The sequence below is a fragment of the Heptranchias perlo genome, chromosome 32 (genome assembly GCF_035084215.1).
Source record: "Heptranchias perlo isolate sHepPer1 chromosome 32, sHepPer1.hap1, whole genome shotgun sequence".
In the NCBI taxonomy this organism is placed as follows: domain Eukaryota; kingdom Metazoa; phylum Chordata; class Chondrichthyes; order Hexanchiformes; family Hexanchidae; genus Heptranchias; species Heptranchias perlo.
In genome coordinates, this window is record NC_090356.1 from 9,764,568 (window position 1) to 9,783,967 (window position 19,400).

The following is a 19,400-nucleotide window of genomic DNA, read 5'->3' on the forward strand; positions in this document are numbered from 1 at the left end:
CCCTCTAGTACCCCAACTCTCCCATTAATGCTCACCCCTCTAGTACCCTAACTCTCCCATTAATGCTCATCTCTCTAGTACCCCAATTCTCCTGTTGAGCCTCTTATACCCTAACACTCCCATTGTGACTCATCCCTCTTGTTTCCTAACTCTCCAATTGAGACTCATATTTCTTGTATCCTAACTCTCCTATTTTAGCATCTGACATCCATTTTGAATGACCCTAATGTTTTTGTCTCTACTACCCTGCTTGACAGACCATTCAAAACATTTATCGCTCTCTGAGCAAAGTTCTTCTAATACGTTTGCTTTCACATTTACTGTTCACTAATTTAAATTTACGTACTTTGCTCCTAATTCCTAGCTTGCTTTGAAGTAATAATAATCTGCCACACCACTGTACACCTCTTCACAAAAATGATAAATTGAAACTGCTCAATTATTTGTACCAAAGTAAAGGGGGAAAAGAAACATTTGAAACTATACCGGGAGGCTGGAAACCATCTGCGACCACTTTGAGGAACTGCACAATGGATCATTTTGGCATTGAGTGCGAAGGGATTAAGCTCTCACAGTGTTAACTACTAAGAGTTCAGACTTTGTTGAAGATCTATGCAGACCATCAGAAATTCTGATTGCACATCCTGTCGAAAGTGGCTTGTATCTGACCGGTGTGTTGTGAAAGATGATCATGTGCAGATGTGAGGGTTCCTGTTTTTTGCCAGAACAAATAATGTGTGGGAACTGACAATGAAAATAAAAAGACTGGGCATCTACTGAACTGCATTGTGACGGGGGACTGGATGGAAGAGCAGGTTGACGCACTATTTTGCCTCTTTCACCATCCAGATCCAAAAGAAAGGCAGACTTGCATTTATATAGTACGGTTCACGACCTTAGGATGCTTTACAGCCAATGAAGTACTTTTTGAAGTGTAATCAATGTTGTACTGTAGGAATCATGGCAGCCAACTGGCGCACAGCAAGATCCCAGCAACAGCAATGTGATAATGATCAGATAATCTGTTTAGTGATGCTGGTTGAGGGATAATTATTGGCCAGGGCACCGGGGAGGACTACCCTGCTCTTCTTCGAATAGTGCCATGGGATCTTTTATGTCCACCTGAGAAGGAAGACAGGACCTCGGTGTAACATCTCATTCAAAAGACGGCACCTCCGACAGTGCAGCCTAGATCATGTGCTCAAGTCTCCGGAGTGGGACTTGACCCTACAACCTCCTGACTCAGAGGCGAGAGTGCTACCCACTGAGCCATGGCTGACACCTAAACTGATGGAATGAGTGTGTCCCCTCTGTTAAGGTTTTATGAGAAATTGAGGTTGTCGGTCTTAAACCCAGTTCTTAGTGGGCACAAAAACTGCAGTGGTTTGGCAGTAGATTGGCAATCTCATTCAAACAGACCAGAAGGATGACTTGTATGAGAAATGGTAAATGTTATGTTACCACAATAGGGGAGACGTTTCCGAAGTTACGATTGGAGCAGAGTAAAGGGGTGTACTGAGGTTGAGAAGTGTTCCATTCCCCGGGACTGACTTCTCTCACCTTGGAAAGTCAAAAAAAAAACACTAAGATGATATAAATTAACTGAGATGTAAAGATAAGGCCACACAATAAAAAGATGGCAAACGGTCAGATCCATTCAAACCTTGTATGTTTTTTGGAGGAGGAGGTGGACAGAGGAGAGGAGGAATAGAGCAGCCTGGCATGTTAGACTTATTAACCAATATTGTTCAATGGGTGAGACTGTCTTAAATAACAGAAAACAAATGTAAACCTTAATGTTCAGGCCTTGACAACCGATTTAGGTCCAAGAATGGTTATAACTAGTTGAGGACCTGGTTTGACTGGGTCGATGGTGCTGATGTATTGTTCCTGTAATGCTGAGGGTTATTGTGCTGCCGTAACTAACACTAGGAATTCCTTTGTGGGCAATTATTTCTTTTTTTTTATAACACAGAAAGCACGCCACTGTTCGCAACCCAGATCGTTCCCTGCGGAGCACTCCCCAGGGTGCACAAATGGAATTTTAAGGGAGTGCCTGATTGGCCGACGGACGCTCCCAATCTGGCTTCTGATGAGTAAAATATTTCTCCTGAAAAATACACGCTCAAAGTACTGGTTTAAAACGCTTTCAGCCAAAAAAAAAACAGCATTTGCCTATTCGGGGCCCTTGTTAGAAGGATCACTGTTGTCCGCTGGTAAGTGGATAATAGCCTTTCCTTTAAGAAATGTCTTTGTAATGTTTTTCTTAGCTAACTGCAGTATTATGAATTTAACCCATTACAGCTTCCTGTGCTGCTTTTGTATATGTCTATCCCATAATATAATGCTGCCCTTCGGAATTCTCGCTCGCAGGCTCAGATTGAAACTGTCCTCTGAGCTAACAGGGATTTTGTTCTTCAAATCCGGACCAACATGTATTAATTTTTATTAATAAATGTGAACTTTTTTATATATATATATAAAAAATCAAGAAGAAGTGGCTGCAAAAATACAATACAGATAATAGACAAGGCTAAAACCAAAATAACTTAGTTTGGAATAAGCAGAAAATAAAATCAATAATAAAAGCTCCATACACATCCAAAGTATTTGATTTATTAAATCTGCATCATAGTTGTAAATCTTTAATCTGATTTCATTCTGTAATCTGATGGAAAGGTATTGCATTTAGTGGTTAATTTGATAGTCTCTGCTTTCACGTTTGTTTAGTGGGAGCCATTCGTCTATTTTATTACATACCTATTCCTGACAGCTTTTAAACACCACAACACACAAGGAAAGTGATAATTCATCACACTTCACCTAATATTGTCCGTAATGCATGGAGTAAGCTGGTTCCTGAAGGCTGACCAGACAGCGTTGAACTGAGTCAACATTTTTGAAAACGCAAGACCAGAGTGAGGTGGTGCCATTCACAATTGACTCATTTCACATTGACAAAAAAATTTTGTTTCTTTTTTGGCGTCGATTCTCTTCCCCCATCACCTCTAAGGCATCGGCTTTTTCTGGCCTTGTACACCCAGGATGCTGCAAAATTCAGGGTTTATCAATAAAATCACTTGGCAGGCCCTTTTGTCACCTCAAGTCAAGAAAATAAACAGGCCCCTGAGCGAACCAGACGGTTTTAATGATTTCTTTCATTTCATCGACAAACCTGAAGCTGGCTGCAGTCACACTCAGGGAAGCCTGACTGGTATGAGAGGTGGAAAATGTCACACTGATGCAGTAGGGAGTGACCCTTTGGGATTGGGAGTCAAGACATATTGAGGGAAGATTGTGCTCTGTGTTAACAAAATCGTAAACCCATTCTTTAAAAGTTGGTTTACAATTTTGCTATACCTGCTACACAGGGAGTCTATTCTCCACCTTCGTGGCATAGTGGAAGAGTCTAATGGGGCTGTACCCTACCTGGCAGTGTTTCAGCTGACACTGGGTGACATTCCCCAGCACTGATATCCTTCACCTTGTTCAGCACAAAATTCAACCCCAAAAAAAAATGAACAAAAAAAACCGACTCGAACTTATCAAGGCTGACGCACCAGTGCAGTACTGAAGGAGCGCAGCTCAGTATTGCCAGAGGTGTCATCTGTCAGTTGGGATGCTAAACCGAGGACCCATCTGCCTGTTCCAGTTCGTCAGGTGGATGTAAAAGATCCCATTGCACTATTCAAAGAAAAACAGCAAGTCCAGGACAACGTTCTTCCCTTAAACAACACCAAACCAGAACGACTGCTCATTCATCTCAATGGCTGTTTGGGGGGGCCTTGATGTGCGCAGATTGGCTGCTGCATTTACTACAAAACAACAGTGGCTACCCTTCAAAACTAGGGTTGTGAAGTGCTTTGGGACATTCTAAGGATCCCGATATAGAGGGAAAGGTTTTTTTTTTGGTTTACTGTTAAAGAAACCAAAATGTCGGCTCCATGAGAATAGCTCCAATACAGCCAGTTAAAATTAATTGGGGAAAGTACCAGAGTGGGCGAGCAGTATTTAAAGAGAAGACATTCATGGGTAAAACCAGTTCTGCTTCAGATTGCACCCTGCTAATAACCCAAACTCATGCTGCTCCACCAGCTCCAGTCGCACCAGCCTGCAACTACTTCCCCGTTACATATGAATCAGATTTCCTCTCGCGCACCACAGTCTAAATGCAGAGAACCTCACAACCACATGCAATGAACCAGGATTAGGATCAGCTTCCTATGAAAAAACCCCAGCTCTCCAACACACAATCCATTCGCAGTGGATCTTTTCAAAAAAAGAGGGCAGCAAAAAAAAAATGACACACTGTCCGGTACAGTCTGCATATTGTGAGAGACGAGCATCGATGGGAGCTTCCCCCCCCCCCCTCACCCAGGGCCAAATTGCAAAGCAGAGAGAATAAAAAAAAATAATCTAAATAAAAGAGAGGGAAAACATTCCATTAAATAAAACAGAAAATGTTCTAACTGGGTTATGGCCTCTACGGAGTTCAGGGCCCTTGGAATGTCACAAAAGGGCCTTTGTTGTGCCACATTGTTTTTATTTAGAAGATTTGATTGAAGTTTTCACGATATTAAGGGGAACTGATAGGGAGAAACTATTTCCGCTGGTTGGGGAGTCTAGGAGATAGCCTAAAAATTAGAGCCAGGACTTTCAGGAGTGAAGTTAGGAAACACTTCTACACACAACAGGTGGTAGAAGTTTGGAACTTTCTTCCGGAGATTGATGGATTTTTGTTAACCAAAGGTATTAAAGGATATGGGGCTACGGAGGGTATATGGCGTTAGGTCACAGATCAGCCATGATCTCACTGAATGGCGGAACAGGCTCGAGGGGCCAAATGGCCTACTCCTGTTTCTATCTTCCTATTGTAGAGGTTGCAATCTGCCTTTCATCTCAAGGTAGCAACTCAAAGTTCTGTTGTTAATTTAAAGAAATACAATATTGTTCCCTTTTGGTTCTATTATTTACGTCATTTGTTTTCGTCTGTCGGCTTTCAGCTGTCTAGGCCCTTAAGCTCTGGAATTCTCTCCCTAAACCTCTCCACCTCTCTCTCGTCCTTTAAGACACTCCTTAAAACCCACCTCTATGTCCAAGCTTTTGGTCACCTGCCCTAATGACTCATTCTTCGGCTCGGTGTCAATTTGTCTGATTACGCTCCTGTGAAGTGCTTTGGGACATTTTACTACGTTAAAGGCGCTATATAAATGCAAGTTGTTGTTGTCTTATTCCTTTTTCATCCATTTTGGATGCAGGTTGCGCTGTCACCAATACAAAATTATCTGTCTTATCCCTCGCTGCTATGGCAATGCAGAGAGGCCCAAAATGGCTTTTGCATTCTGAAAAAAAAAAATCCAGATTTTAAAACCCTGCTCAACTGTTTAGTGATCTCAGAATGTAGCATCAGTCATGTTTCTTTAATAAACTCTAAGCTCTTCAGTATGGTCGCAACTTGTTAAATTTGTGGCAGCAGTGCCTTAGAAAAAACAATCCGTTGTAAATGCAGGGTGGAGTAAAAGGGGACCAAAATAAAGCAAAACGTGGGAATGGAGGGGGGGGGGGTCACAAAAATACACATTTATAATTATAACAATTGTTTAAATAAGACGGTCACAAAAAAAAGGATTGCCGCATGTCCCAAATATTGACGGCGCCTTTCATGAAAAGCAACGTGGAATTTTTTTTTTAAACCGCAGTCTCAAATAACTGAATCAAGTGATGAATATTTTTGCATTCATGAAATTGAATCTGCTGCAGCAACGTTGACACTGACCTCTCGCTAAAATGTGCGTCTCTGTGCTGGGGGAGTCCTTGCTTCCTCCTCTGACTGGACGAACTGCTTGAAGATGGAATGTGAGCCTCCATGGCACTGGAGTTTCGAACCGCAGCCACTGCCTCTTGCCGAGCCCTCAGCAGATCTGCGAGAAGGAGAAAAAAAAAATTCATTTTCTTTTTCCGCCCCAGCAGCTGAGATGTCCAGACACTTCAGTTCCTCACAACCTCCGTAAATACGCAGGTGGAAGCCGGCACACACAGAAAAGTGTTTATTTTCAGTCTGCCGCATTTGCATCTGGTTTGGTTTTTTTTTTATTACTTAGGTCCCAGTTTTTCCTCTATCGCTTGCGTCCTGGATGCTTTGGCACAAGACTACACACTCTGCCGTCGCAGCGTGGCGATTTTCATTTGACATAAACCGCCATCAGAGGTGGGCAATTTGTGATAAGGGAACCTGACCCATGAAGTGAAATGCTCTGTTTAACTCATGGGGGGAAAGGAGACTATCACCAGACTGTACCTTTAACAGTGAACCACCCTTACAAGTCAACTCATACTGGAGATCAGATTTGCAGTAAGACGTGACCAGGCGCAGATTTCAGAGGACTGCAGCAACATTGTTTCCCCATTTTTATTTTTGGTAATTAATCTCCATCTTATTGCTACATTATAAATGTGATGGCCCGGTGTTGACTGTTTACTGCAGAACTGATTGACTGTTATTAATGGTTACTAAGAGTTAGGATTGGTGCTACTAAAGCGGCTCTTTGCCCCTGGGGAGGAGCAGTGACCGTTTGTTATTTTGACCTCACAGTCCAACATGAATTGACGCACTGTGTAGGATTGAGACCTGCAGCTCAGGAACGTTCCCGGTCCGATACCTGGTTTGTGCTGAATTAGTTGATCTCAACTGGGGCTGGGGTGGGAATACTACAGTCAGCTTCAGTATCACCAGGCAGAGTAGAAGAAAATAAGTTTGGCAGGGAATTGCTGTCCAGTATCTCTTACTGGAAAGTGTATTTAGTTTGACGATGGCCGAGGATAGCATCAGGTTTGATGTCCCCACAGTTGTGACCATCAGTGTCCAGGATGGCACAGCATGGAGCTTAATTTCCTTCCATGGGATGATGCTCGTGTAAAACTCCTTGTTTTAACACAGTTGCTAACTTTAAAACTCGTTAACAACTGTGTTGAATTAGGAATTTTGTGCAAGCACTTTCACCAGTGAACTGAGGAAATCAAACCCCCAAAATGCTCGAAGCAACCGTACCCCAGCGTGGGGGTCACGACCTTCAGGAAAGAATGGGGTAAGGAGAGAAAGCTAAACGAAAAAGCTTGAATAAAGACTGTGCCACTTTGCAGTAGGATCAAGGAATCAGATGCCATTATTATTGATCCACGGACCCGAATGATGATGATGTCAAGATGTACGACCTAAAAATTCTAGAGACAGAAAATTCACAATAAAATTCAGCCTCTCACCTCTATTTATTTTCTTCTCTTGTTTGCGAGATAAAAACAAATTGCTTCACCTCATTCTCCTTTGTAATTCAGCGGGCGTATAAAACTCAACACGATGTTAGTAACAAACAAAGCTCACATAAGACCGGGCACCAGAGCGCAGTGACTCGACACCTGGCTGAATGAGGATCTTGGAATTAAAAAAAAACGACCCTACCTATCTGTTGGAGTGAACAGATGTAGAGGGTTTTTGAGTCAATCATACTTCAGAGGTCACATCGTAAAGTGTCACGCCTTTATTACAGATTCAAAACTATCTTAAGAAAAGAAAACCAGTCTTTTCCTGCTGGATTTTTGTATCCTAAGCTTGGAGAGGAGCCAGAGATTTACAACCGAATGCTGCCAATCTACAGAGGAGCGACTGCGCTCCAATTGACCTCAGAATGTGCCTGTTCACAACACTCAGACTGTGTGGCCTTAAAGGGACACACGGCCCTGCCTCAGTAGCAAAATAGTATGTTGCGCATTACAAGATAATAAGGCTACTGTCCTGATAAAGCAGCACCTTTTTCGGCCTTATCATGAGCAATGCCACAGGGGATCTGTTAGTAGTGTATTAAAGTTGTCAACAGAAACAGCACTATCGCTAGATCTATTCACACGGCACTGTTGGCACAGTCTGGATTTTTGCTTAAGGCTCAAAATGTACGGGGTAAAAAAAAAACAGATGGATAATAATAGTGACACAGTCATTTAATTCGATCATGAACCCCTCCCCTCCCCCCCAACCCCATCCGCCACCTCGCTACCAGGTCAAGTGAAGCACCGCAGAGCCAGTAATGACCGTAACAGCCCAAACAAAATGATGCTTATCATCACCCGAGGTAAGCTGTGCCCTCTGGGATCATCCATGCTGTTGTGAATGATTCATGTCTCCAGGCACCTCAAGTGGTTCAGCTGCCCACCTAATCCTCTGCCATGTAACGTGACTGCTGGGGTAATTACCCCCTGACTCTGATACGACTTTCAGAAAAATATACATATACAGTGCTCACTTATAGCATATATGAATTTCTGTATTCTTTAAACTAAATAAAATGTACACACCAACTGAAGGGTGCGAACAGATACATCTGGAGAATCACATTGAAGGAACCTGCCCTTTTACTGTGTGAGATCACAACAGCGTAAAAGCAGCAAGTTGTCTCCTCCTCCTCTTTGCACTGTACGCTCTAGATCACTAAATATCACAGCAAACCCGTTCACGTCAAGAGAAGGCACAACTGGAATTACGCAGAGTCTACAGCACAGAAGCAGGCCATTCAGCCCAACTGGTCTACGCTCCACACGAGCCTGACGTTCAATACAGTGCGGAGCGCGAGACGCTCTGGAGTGAATCCCACGGTCCCCGTCTCCGTCCCTGTCTATCGTTAGTTTTGACTCCCCCTGGAATCCTGACTTGCCTCAAGACGTTAGCACAAAGAGCCAGTTACAGTTTACAGACAAATCCATTCAGCGAGACCGGGAATTGTACAGCCGACACAGACACAGGAGAAGATCAGGAAATCTATCCTTGTTGAGGGGGTGTGGGGGGTGGGGGGTAGGTAGAGGGGAGCTGTCAAGAGAAACAGCTGCATTCTAACAAACCTTTCAGACACCACAACATCCGCTCGACGGGAAACACGATCAAAAAACGAATTGCATTTACAGATAATAAAGTTAAGGAGAATTTAAAAGCTTAGATTCACACAATGCCGTTTACATCTAGTTAGGTTCTCCCCCCCCCGTCCCCCCCGTCCCCCTCCCCACACCCACCCTTCTGTTCTAACTTCTTTAGCTGCCGTGGCAACTTGCCCAGCAGACGGCCAGTTAAATATATTCCCTGTTAATCCACAAGCGTCACCTGAATGAGTCATTTGGGCCGCCTAGAGCTACAACTCAGTTTGAACCCTGTGCTCACGCAGCAAAAAGGCCAACCACAGAGAGGTTCCCCACCCCCCACAATGAGCCTCTTCCCTTTTAGCCCTCTGTTCATAGCGTGGCAGCTTAAAAGGGCAATGCCTTTCTTAAAATGGCAACGCCTGCCACTTTCATGGCGTCTCTGACTTCACTTGCGCCTTTCTTTACCCCGCGTCATCCACCCGTAGCCTGCCTTGGAGGAAGTGTGCACCTCTCCTGCGGCTTAAATTTAATTTAAATTCCACCTTTTAAAATAAAACACACACACACAAAGCTGAACTCCACGTAATTTGGCACTCCTTTGTTCAATATTACAGAGAGATAGATAGTTATATAGAGGAAACGACTTCTACCTTTTTATACTTCAACAATTTAAGTCATTGTATAACGGAAAAAGCCAGTGAGGGGGACATGCTGTGGGCCTAATCTGACAGTATTTTAAGACTGGCAGGGTCAAAAAGCCACGAAAATTGGTTGCTTTGGCCAGCAGAAGTGACACCTTAACTTTGCTCAATGAAAATGTACAATAGCACTCACGAGTTTATGATAGGGATTCAGAAACAAATTGACATCACAGAGAAACCTTAAGCAATGCATCTAACATGTACTGATTTTAAAGATGTCCCTTTTAACACCATACAACACAAGATACCCGATCACCTGTGTAACTGTTTCCCATGGCCTCAAGTCTTTCTGTTTCCGTGTACTTACCTTGTCTACGCTGCCTAGGAAGTGTTACAGTGTAAGTGTTTGCATCACACATGCAGTAGGGGAGAAACCATGTGTGGGTTGCTGATCACGTGTCTTTAAAGAAAAGCCTACTGGGTTTCGGGCCTAGCAAGGGAAAAACTGTACTTTCCACTCAGTGACTAATAGGGAATATATAGCCAAAGTGCGGTAAGTTGAAGAAATCATTATTGTCACATAGGAAACAAATCACCCATCGCCTCCCCTTTAAAGAGACAGTATTGCTCCAACTTGGCTAAAGTAGGCCTGCTGAACAGACTGTTAACAAATTCACATCTGGTTAACATAAGTTATTAAAATGATCTCACTTTTGAATAAAAAAATTTCGGCTGTGCAATACACCCTCCCCTCCTGCCCCAGTTTAGTTTGAATTAATTTTTTTTTTAGTTTTCCGAGATTGACACAATGTCAGGGACAGAGCGGGAACTGTGCTATTACATTAGCGTACCGACTGGCCAAAGTTCGGATATTACATGGTACTGTGAAACCAAATTCCTCTATAGTGAGAATGAATGATAGAAAGGTGAAGCAGAAATAAATGACAAGGAAAATAATCCAGTGATATGAACAGAACCAGATGTATTAGGAAAAGTTTTTTTTTTACAAGAACACCTTGGGTAAAGAAAGAATTTGCATTTATGTAGCACCTTTCACGACCTCTGAATATCCCAAAGCACCTCACAGCCAATTAAGTTCTTTTTAAAGTGTAGTTGCTGTTGTAATGTCAATTTGCGCACAGCAAGGTCCCATAAACAACAATGTGATAATGACCAGATAATCTGTTTCAGTGATGTTGGTTGAGAGATAAATATTGGCCAGAAAAGCAGAGAGAACTCCCCTGCTCTTCCTCAAAATAGTGCCGTGGGATCTTCTACATTCATCTAAGAGGGCAGACTGGGCATCGGTTTAACGTCTTATCTGAAAGACAGCACTTCCGACAGTGCAGCACTCCTTCAGTACTGCATTGGAGAATCAGCCTAGATTTTGTGCTCAAGTCTCTGGAGTGGGACTTGAACTCATAACCTTCTGACTCAGAGGCCAGAGTGCTGCCAACTGAGCCACAACTGACACCATAAAAGTGTAAAGGAGCTGAGTGAAGGTGGGGCCTTTCCTAAAGGATACAAGACAGAACTGGAGAATGCCACTGACAATGGAGTGCTGACAGCATGCGGCCTGCACATCCTCTCGACTGCTCTCTCAGTTGACATGCAGAGTTGGATATAAATGCAAGTTAGGAAAAACTAACTTTGGAAAAAAGATTTTTATTTTAAAATAGGCAAGTAAACTAAGGATGCCAAAAAGAAAAGTGGGGGGAGGAACCAGTACAGTGCAGTCAGGGAGGGAGCTGACCCGTGCTACAAATTCCAACAAGAGACAGCCTTCAGGATTGGAATCCCTTGCCCAGGGGCACATCAATTGTAGGGCTCCCACTGTTAGCCTGGTCGATATTAGCTAACTCCAGACATATCAGCTCAGTATCACGCCACATGGTGCATTCAGCCACTGACATGAAGCCACACTTCTTACAATTATTTTTATTTCCTTGTTTACTGAATTATGAACAGGATACGATGGGTGGCTCCCGTTGTGGTGCAGTCATTGATAAGGTCGAGATATGCAAAAACTCTTCAGGATGTTGGCCCTGACACTGCTGTCATCCAGCTTCTGAAGCCTCAGTGGCAATCTCCAGCCACGGTTTTTAATCACCAACCCACAGACACACTCGACATAAATATCACACGAACAGAACCAGGCCTCAGGGTTAATTCCACGCTCCCATGGAGCGCAGGTCAGAGAATCAGGGTAACAATGAAGTAGCCCCCCCATCTCTGATCCGCACTGCCGCTGAACTCCGATAAGATATAGGAGCAGGAGTGGGCCATGCAGCCCCTCGAGCCTGCTCCGCCATTCTATCAGGTCATGGCTGATCTTCAACCTCAACTCCACTTTCCTGCCCGATCCCCATATCCCTTGATTCCCCTACAGACCAAAAATCTATCGATCTCAGCCTTAAATATACTCAACGACGCAGCATCCACTGCCCTCTCGGGTAGAGAATTTCAAAGATTCACCATCCTCTGAGTGAAGAAATTCCTCCTCATCTCAGTCTTAAATGGCCGACCCCTTATCCTGCGATTCTGCCCCCTCGTTCTAGACTCTCCAGCCAGGGGAAACAACCTCTCAGCATCTACTTCTCCACTGGGATTGTGGAATTACCCCTCCCTCTTCTCCATGAATCTTTCAATTTCATCTCAGGTTTGGGGGGGGGGGTGGGGAGGATCTAGAACATTCTCTCCCTTTCTAAATAAAGGAAAGCCTAGCTAAAGTTTGTTTTTCCCCCTTCAAGTTACTTGTTTTATTATTTTAAATGTAAGGATGTCTTAGTTCCAGTAACAGTCTCCTGAGGAAAATGGAATCTCCTTATAAAAGGACTCTATAGTGGGCCAAAGTGAAACATGTGCCTAACCATTATATTCTGACCTCTCTGAGTGAGGTGACCACTTTAGTGTCTATTTGTGAGCAGTCTGTATTGTGGATCCACTCTCACTATGGCTAAGTTGATAATGATCCAAACTCATTTTACTGACAGCAAAGACACGAGACTTCTACCCCATCACTCTAGGCTTCAATAGAATATGTTCCCCAGTTCCCTGACTCCAGCTTCCTTAACTAGACACAAGATATTATTTCTTTCTCCCCCCTCCACAGACCCACACTCTTGTGAGTTAGTTTCCCAGTATCACACCTCCATCCCTTGCCACCGAAAGGATGAATAAGAGACTGGATCCCACCTCATGTCGATGCTGTAATCGTCTGTTGTGACCTGATTTGACTATTACTTTTACTATTTATTACTTTTGGCTCATGTGGAGCATAAACACTGCCATAGACCAGTTGGATCACATGGCCTGTTTCTGAGCTGTAAATTCTACATAATTCTATGTACTTTCTGCCATAGTTAAGTACTTGGCCTTCACTGGGCACTGTCTCTCAACTGCCCAACCCAGGTTGGGGAGTAATTACGTGAAGGATCACAAGCACAAATCCATATCTTACCCGTCATGACTCAAGGCATTGGTACACTGACCCATCAACTCCCAATCTAGAAGACCCAAAGGCCATTAAATTCCTGGAAGAGCCTGTTCCAAAAGTGTCTGAACATTTAGAGCAGAACCGGCGATGATGCCATTATGTCCCCGATCTTATTTCATGCATGCTACTGTGGTTATAAACCTGGGCAGTTGTCCTGAAAGGCACTTTGTCATTCAGACAATTTTTTAAAAAAACACCTTCAGGAGTAGCAGAGAGGTTCAGATGCTCCTGTCACAACTAAGGTTGCCAACTCCAACTGGACATATTCCTGGAGGTTTTATCACATGACCTCCTGCCTCCAACTGCCCCCTCCCGCCACGCTCCCGCCATTGGTCGCCCAGACCAATTGGAAAGTGGAAAAAACTCGTTACCTGATTGGATGATTCTTGACCGTCAGTCAAACAGCCTTTTTCCCCCATTTCCAATATTTTTATAACCAATAAACAGAAGTGTTCAAAGCAAATGAAAAAAAACACACCATTTTGTTTTTAACGTCCCCATGATTTCTCTCCCAGGTTACTCGCAGCACTGTCCCGGAGATTAATCTTCAATTCCTGGAGACTCCTGGCCAATCCTGGAGGGTTGGCAACCCTAGTCACACCACAATGGCCTTAGACTTGAGACCTGCACATCAACCAACACATGTAAAGGCTTCGGTTTCTATTCAAGGTCTTTTTGAGCTTGCAAACACACCGTCCTTTCGGTGTCCCCTATGAAAGTCCACATCTTAGCACGTCTCCAAGTGGCATCATTATCACTGGCAATATATATGTGTGACTCAGCTTCCTGAATTACCAGACTCATGGACAATATGCGTGCAAGTATAAGGCAAGGGACAGAGCCAATTTGGCCATTTTTAGATAGCTGTTTGGAAGCAATTGTTAGATTCTAGAAGAAATATCAACTATTAATATATTTGTCACTCATGGAATAGCAATTTTTTTTACAACTGTAGAAAAGAAAAATCAATGCAAACTTTTACTTTAGCAGCAACAACAGAGCACTTTCACAAACGTTGCTACGACAGATTGTTGGTAATGGGTTTACCACCAGAATTTACCCGGTAATGATTCTCCATCAGCTGCTTTTATATTATATTAAATTTACAAAACCTTTATGGTCCTGTCCACTGAAACGATAAAGTAAATTAAACCTAATCGGCTGGTAAACTGAAAGTTTGGGTTTACAACATGTGTACTTTGTGCCTGAGGCAACAGAATGGATTTTTAAAAATGTCATTTGATTTTTGTGATGGGCAGCGGGCGGGGTGATGGGCAGCGGGCGGGGTGATGGGCAGCGGGCGGGGTGATGGGCAGCGGGCGGGGTTTGAAATTAATGTCTCCTCCTATCTTTAAATTAGCCAACTTGCTAAAATGCTGTAAAAGTATTGCCCATCTCAAATCTGGAAATCGCCAAAGATTTATTAACAGCTTCTGCCTAGGAGGAAGAAGGCACGACTTGAATGATAATCCGAGCCGCTTCCAACCCGACAGCTTGCTTTAATGAAACACAGAAGCGGCTTACTTGTGGGCACCGTCCTGGAATTTCCACAATCTTCTCCTGTGCTCCTCTGCCCTTAGGCAAAGTTTTGTGAGCACCTGAGAAAACAAACCAACTGGGAAGCAGAGCAAGTAAGATGGAAGGCCTGATTTGCTCTGTCCCCATCGTAACAAAAAAGGTTTACAATAAAAAAATTAAGGTCGCATTACCGTGCAAAATCTAAGAGATTCGTTAAAAACCTTTCAAGTTAAAGCTCTCTGATGGCTCAGTGGGTGCATGGTGTGGTAATGAACCATTCAGATTGGGAAGGTTCTGGGGTCAATCATTAGTCTGTGTTGAGTTGGCTGATTTCAGCTGGGTCAGCGGTTGGAGTGCTACAATATGGCTTCAGTGTCTCTAAGCTAGGGAGCGATCAGGTTCCCATTCCCGATCGGTTTTCAGTGACCTGCGGATATCGCGCGAGCTCAGACTCGAGCGAGCCCACTGATGCACCACGGCGGAATAGCTGGCTAACGCTCAGAAGCATGATTTCCACGGGTGTCCTCCTGATCATCTGCCATAACGTCAGTGGGAGGTCGCGGAAGTGAATGCCATTTCTCCTGGGGTTCCCGCGGAACCTCCGCTGGGGTTACAGCAGACGGACCCCCACAGAAATTCTACCCCTTGACTGTCTTGTGAGACACCCGGGCAAGATATCAGAGGGGCAAAGCAGCACTCGGGAAAGTGTGTCCCACAAAGATTCAGGAGAAATGGGGAATAAAAACACTGCAAGTGATACTGCTTGACTTTGCCATTAACGTCGACCTGCCTGTCACGTGGCTCATGATTAACAAGGTCGGTCGCTAAGTGGTAGTAGGGGGGGGAGGCTTTACCTAATCTTGTCTTAGAAGAAAAATGCACCTGCTTGTCACATTTCGCAGTGAGCGCATAGTTTGCAGACCGGACTCATGTCAACAATATCAGGTGAGTCACACAGTCCACTTACTGTCCCAACCAAAGGGGACAGAGGGATGAGAGTAAGGACGCGATGTGCAGCCTTGGGAATAATGCGACAAAATTTAAAATAAAATCATAAATGCAATGTTCAACACTTAACGATAAACCTAAGGTCAATATGCTGGACACGTTTAAAAGATCAAGGATCTAACTGAGGCGCACCTTTTTCACATGCACTTTCAGGACTGCCGTTTTTAGTTTATTTCCGCAAGTCTGTAAAATGCCAACAATTAATTTCCCATTGCTTCAGCTCGGCCAACTGATCAATTTAATAACTGAATAGTCTATCAATTATTGAAGCAATTCTCAAATTATTCAAACTGTCAAATAAACAGCACATGGTCCCAGCTAAATGTTCATTCAGTGTTAATCTCTCTTCCATCAATCTCAGCTCATTCACATTATTACATTTTGTTAATGTCTATTGTCCAGCTAACAAACCCAAGACCAAAAACCTGCCTTTTGTTGTTACTGAACCAATGTCATTTGCCTATCCATGTTGTTAAGCCAATGCCAAATTAACTAGATGATCATTTACATTTCTGATTATTCACATTTTATGCCTTTGTTACCTCTAGACTTGACTATTCCAATGCTCTCCTGGCCGGCCTCACACATTCCACCCTCCGTAAACTTGAGCTCATCCAAAACTCTGCTGCCCATATCCTAACTTGTGCCATCACCCCTGTACTCGTTGACCTATATTGGCTGCCAATCCGGCAATGCCTCGATTTTAAAATTCTCACCCTTGTTTTCAAATCCCTCAATGGCCCCACCCCCCCCCCCAATCTCTGTAACCTCCTCCAGCCCTACACAACCCTCCGAGATCTCTGTGCTCCCCCAATTCTGGCCTCTTGCGCACCCCCGATTTTCATCGTTCCACCATTGGCAGCCGTGCCTTCAGTTGCCTTGGCTCTAAGCTCTGGAATTACCTCCCTAAACATCTCTGCCTCTCTACCACACTCTTCTCCTTTAAGATGCTCCTTAAAACCTACCTCTTTAACTGTCCTAACATCTCCTTATGTGGCTCAGTGTCAAATTTTGTTTGATAACGCTCCTGTGAAGCGTCTTGGGACGTTTTACTACGTTAAAAGGTGCTATATAAATGCAAGTTGTTGTTGTTTAATCAGGGGGCCAATACTGTGATTGCTTAAACATGTCCAAATTCCTCAAAACCTCAAACTAGTTGCTGTAAAAAAAATTCTAATTTGGAGCTGGAATATTCTGTCTGATTTCCAGATTATGACCGTCTCCTTTCCCGCAAGTGCACTAAAACTTTTTATGGGGTGCTTTCAGAAGGCTAACCGAATTAAAGCAAACAACTTGCACCGTTTATCTGCTATTTGTTTTAAATAGATTACACAGGTTAAAAAGGTTCATTCTATCGGCAGTGCATTTTCCATATTTACACATACTGTACGCTAATTCCTTTGTGAAGTTTCTCTGGTGGAGGCTGGGCTTCAGTGTGGAAGTCAGAATCAGGGGCTACCATGAGGTCAAAGTTAAGGTCTTGCCAGAGGTATCGAGGCAGTGACAGAGCAGGAGAAAAGAGACACCACCAGTGGAATGGCATAGCAATTGAATTTGAGTTAACAAAGGACTTCTATTAATTTTCCCTTGTGCTCCCCACCTGCATGTTCTATATATATATATATATATATATATATACCAAACACTAAATTTTAACACACAAAAATGTCACATTTCTCAGTTTCTCCGATTGTTTTGAGACATGTGTATATGGAGGAAATGAGACAAAAATTAAAATGTTTCATTATTTACTCCGGTAAATTAATTATCTGAGATACGAGGTTTCTTTTTTTTTGCGTTGCCATGGTATTTATAATTTAGGAGCCTGGCTGGCTGCCAATTATGAGGTTGCATCGATCTTAGTCCTGTGCAAACCCCTGATGCGTCTGTCAGGAATGCAAAACAAAAACCCTGTTGTACGGTGACATGTGGGAATCACGCTGATTGACACATTGACATTGCTGTCGACAGCTTCAGGAACGGGAAGAGCTTAAAACAAAAAAAAATTGCAATACATAAATTATGATAAATTCGATTTTGATTTGAAAATAATTGGCTTCTTGGGCATTTTGGGCCCATTTTACCAAAGTTACCGGATGCTCCGTGGTTTAAGTTTGGAATCAGCTCAGTCTCGAAGGTGGCAGAATGTAACTGCGTGTATATGATGCGTACTCCTTTCCCAGATATATAATGTGCACAACTGCGCAGAATTGAACCAGAAAATCCTGTACACAGTAGTGATTTTATGTTTATTAAACTTCCTGATAGCACAAATCAGGCTGATTTTGGGGGGGGAATAAATAACTATAATAATAAATAAATATATATAGCACTTTCCATGTCAAAACATCTCAAAGTACTTCACACAATGAGTTACTTTTGGAGTTCACTGACTGTTATTATGTGGCAGAAATAGCAACAAGATGAATGACCAGTCACTCTGTTCTTTGGTGGTACTGGTTGAGGAAGGAAGCCCTCCCTGTGTTATCTTCAAATAGTGACATGGGATCTTTGCTGTATACCATGAACAGTGAGACAGAGCTTTGGTTTAGCATGTTCTATGAAAGGGGAGTGCGACATTCCCTCAGTACTGCCCTGGAGATCACTCATTGAAGATCTGGAGGAGGGCCTCAAATTCACAACCATCTGTCTCAGGGGTAAGAGCGGTACCAGGTGAGCCCAGCTAACACTCCGCTCCGGAGAGAATTCCGAATTATGTCCCAAATTTGAAATTTTAATATTTTTACTGAAAGCTCAGAAGAATCAAAAGGACCCCTGAGTAACAGAACTGTGGACTTGGCACTTTAATTTGCATTCATTTTTGATATGCTCATGGATGCAAATTTTTCGAAATGGAGTAATTTATTTTTTTACTAAAAACAAAATCGTGAGATCACGGGTTTCATTCATTTAATCATTTTCTCCCCCTTTTTTCCAACGAGTAGATTTTGATGGGAAACACAGCCCTCTTTTAGAAAAGCGCCAGCATAAATTAGTCTGCACGCGACTAAAGGTGACAACTTCTACAAATCAATTCATCACCTCTGTCAGATCGGAGAGATGTAATCCTCGCAGACTTTGACTGACGTTTTCCAAAAGTGTAATAAACGTGGGCTCGATGAGGGCCAGCCTCTGATGAGATATCCTGTACACCATTAGTGAGCGTGAACTGGATCTCATTAATGGCACTTTTATCATTTAAAAAAAGAATGAATATGCAGCTTGGCTCTCTGGAGAAGGTGTCATGTGGGAGAGAGGGAAATGAGGGGGGGCGGGGGGGTTGTGGTGCAGAGAAGAAGAAGATAACTAGCTGTCTAAAAAAAGACCAAGATGCTATGCTGGGCTAACTCAGATTAGGCCTGCAGTTGAGGCACTACAAGTTACCTCAGTGAGCTCTCAATGTGGGGTGTTTCTCTGGCAACCATAAATTGTCAATGTTTCATTATCACAGCTTGTCATCATACGAACCTTTTAATTAGACGTCTCCCTAGCTGCCGCTCCAAAGATCCATTGCCTCCCGATGTGCTCCCCTTCTCTCCTGAAGGTGTTCCTTCAACTTGCTGTACGATTCCACAGTTGCCACCGGTGCCACGCCCGAGTGGCCATTCCGAACCTCGAAAGTGAGTATCGGCAGGCTGTTCGACCACATGGGGCATCACAGCCACATCCAGTTCTGGTTCTCACATGATATCCATATGCTCGCGCACTTTTCAGCGGGGGGGGTCACTGTACATTAATCAGGGGTGATTTTTTTTCTCCCCCTCCCTCGCTCAGGGTCACTGAGTCTAATTATAGCTCTCTTTCCGCTATCCTGTCTGATAACAGCTATCTGCCTA

At 43.4% G+C, this 19,400-nt stretch overlaps 1 protein-coding gene across 10 annotated transcripts in view; it reads right to left on the reverse strand.

Annotated features, from left to right (window-relative positions):
- Positions 1-19,400, reverse strand: part of samd11 (sterile alpha motif domain containing 11) — a 194,513-nt gene that overhangs the window by 42,632 nt on the left and 132,481 nt on the right. For all 10 annotated transcript variants that reach the window (XM_067970314.1, XM_067970315.1, XM_067970317.1 and 7 more), the window contains one exon: positions 5,777-5,921. In XM_067970314.1, the coding sequence (XP_067826415.1) occupies positions 5,777-5,921 (145 nt within the window). The remainder of the gene's footprint in view (positions 1-5,776; positions 5,922-19,400) is intronic.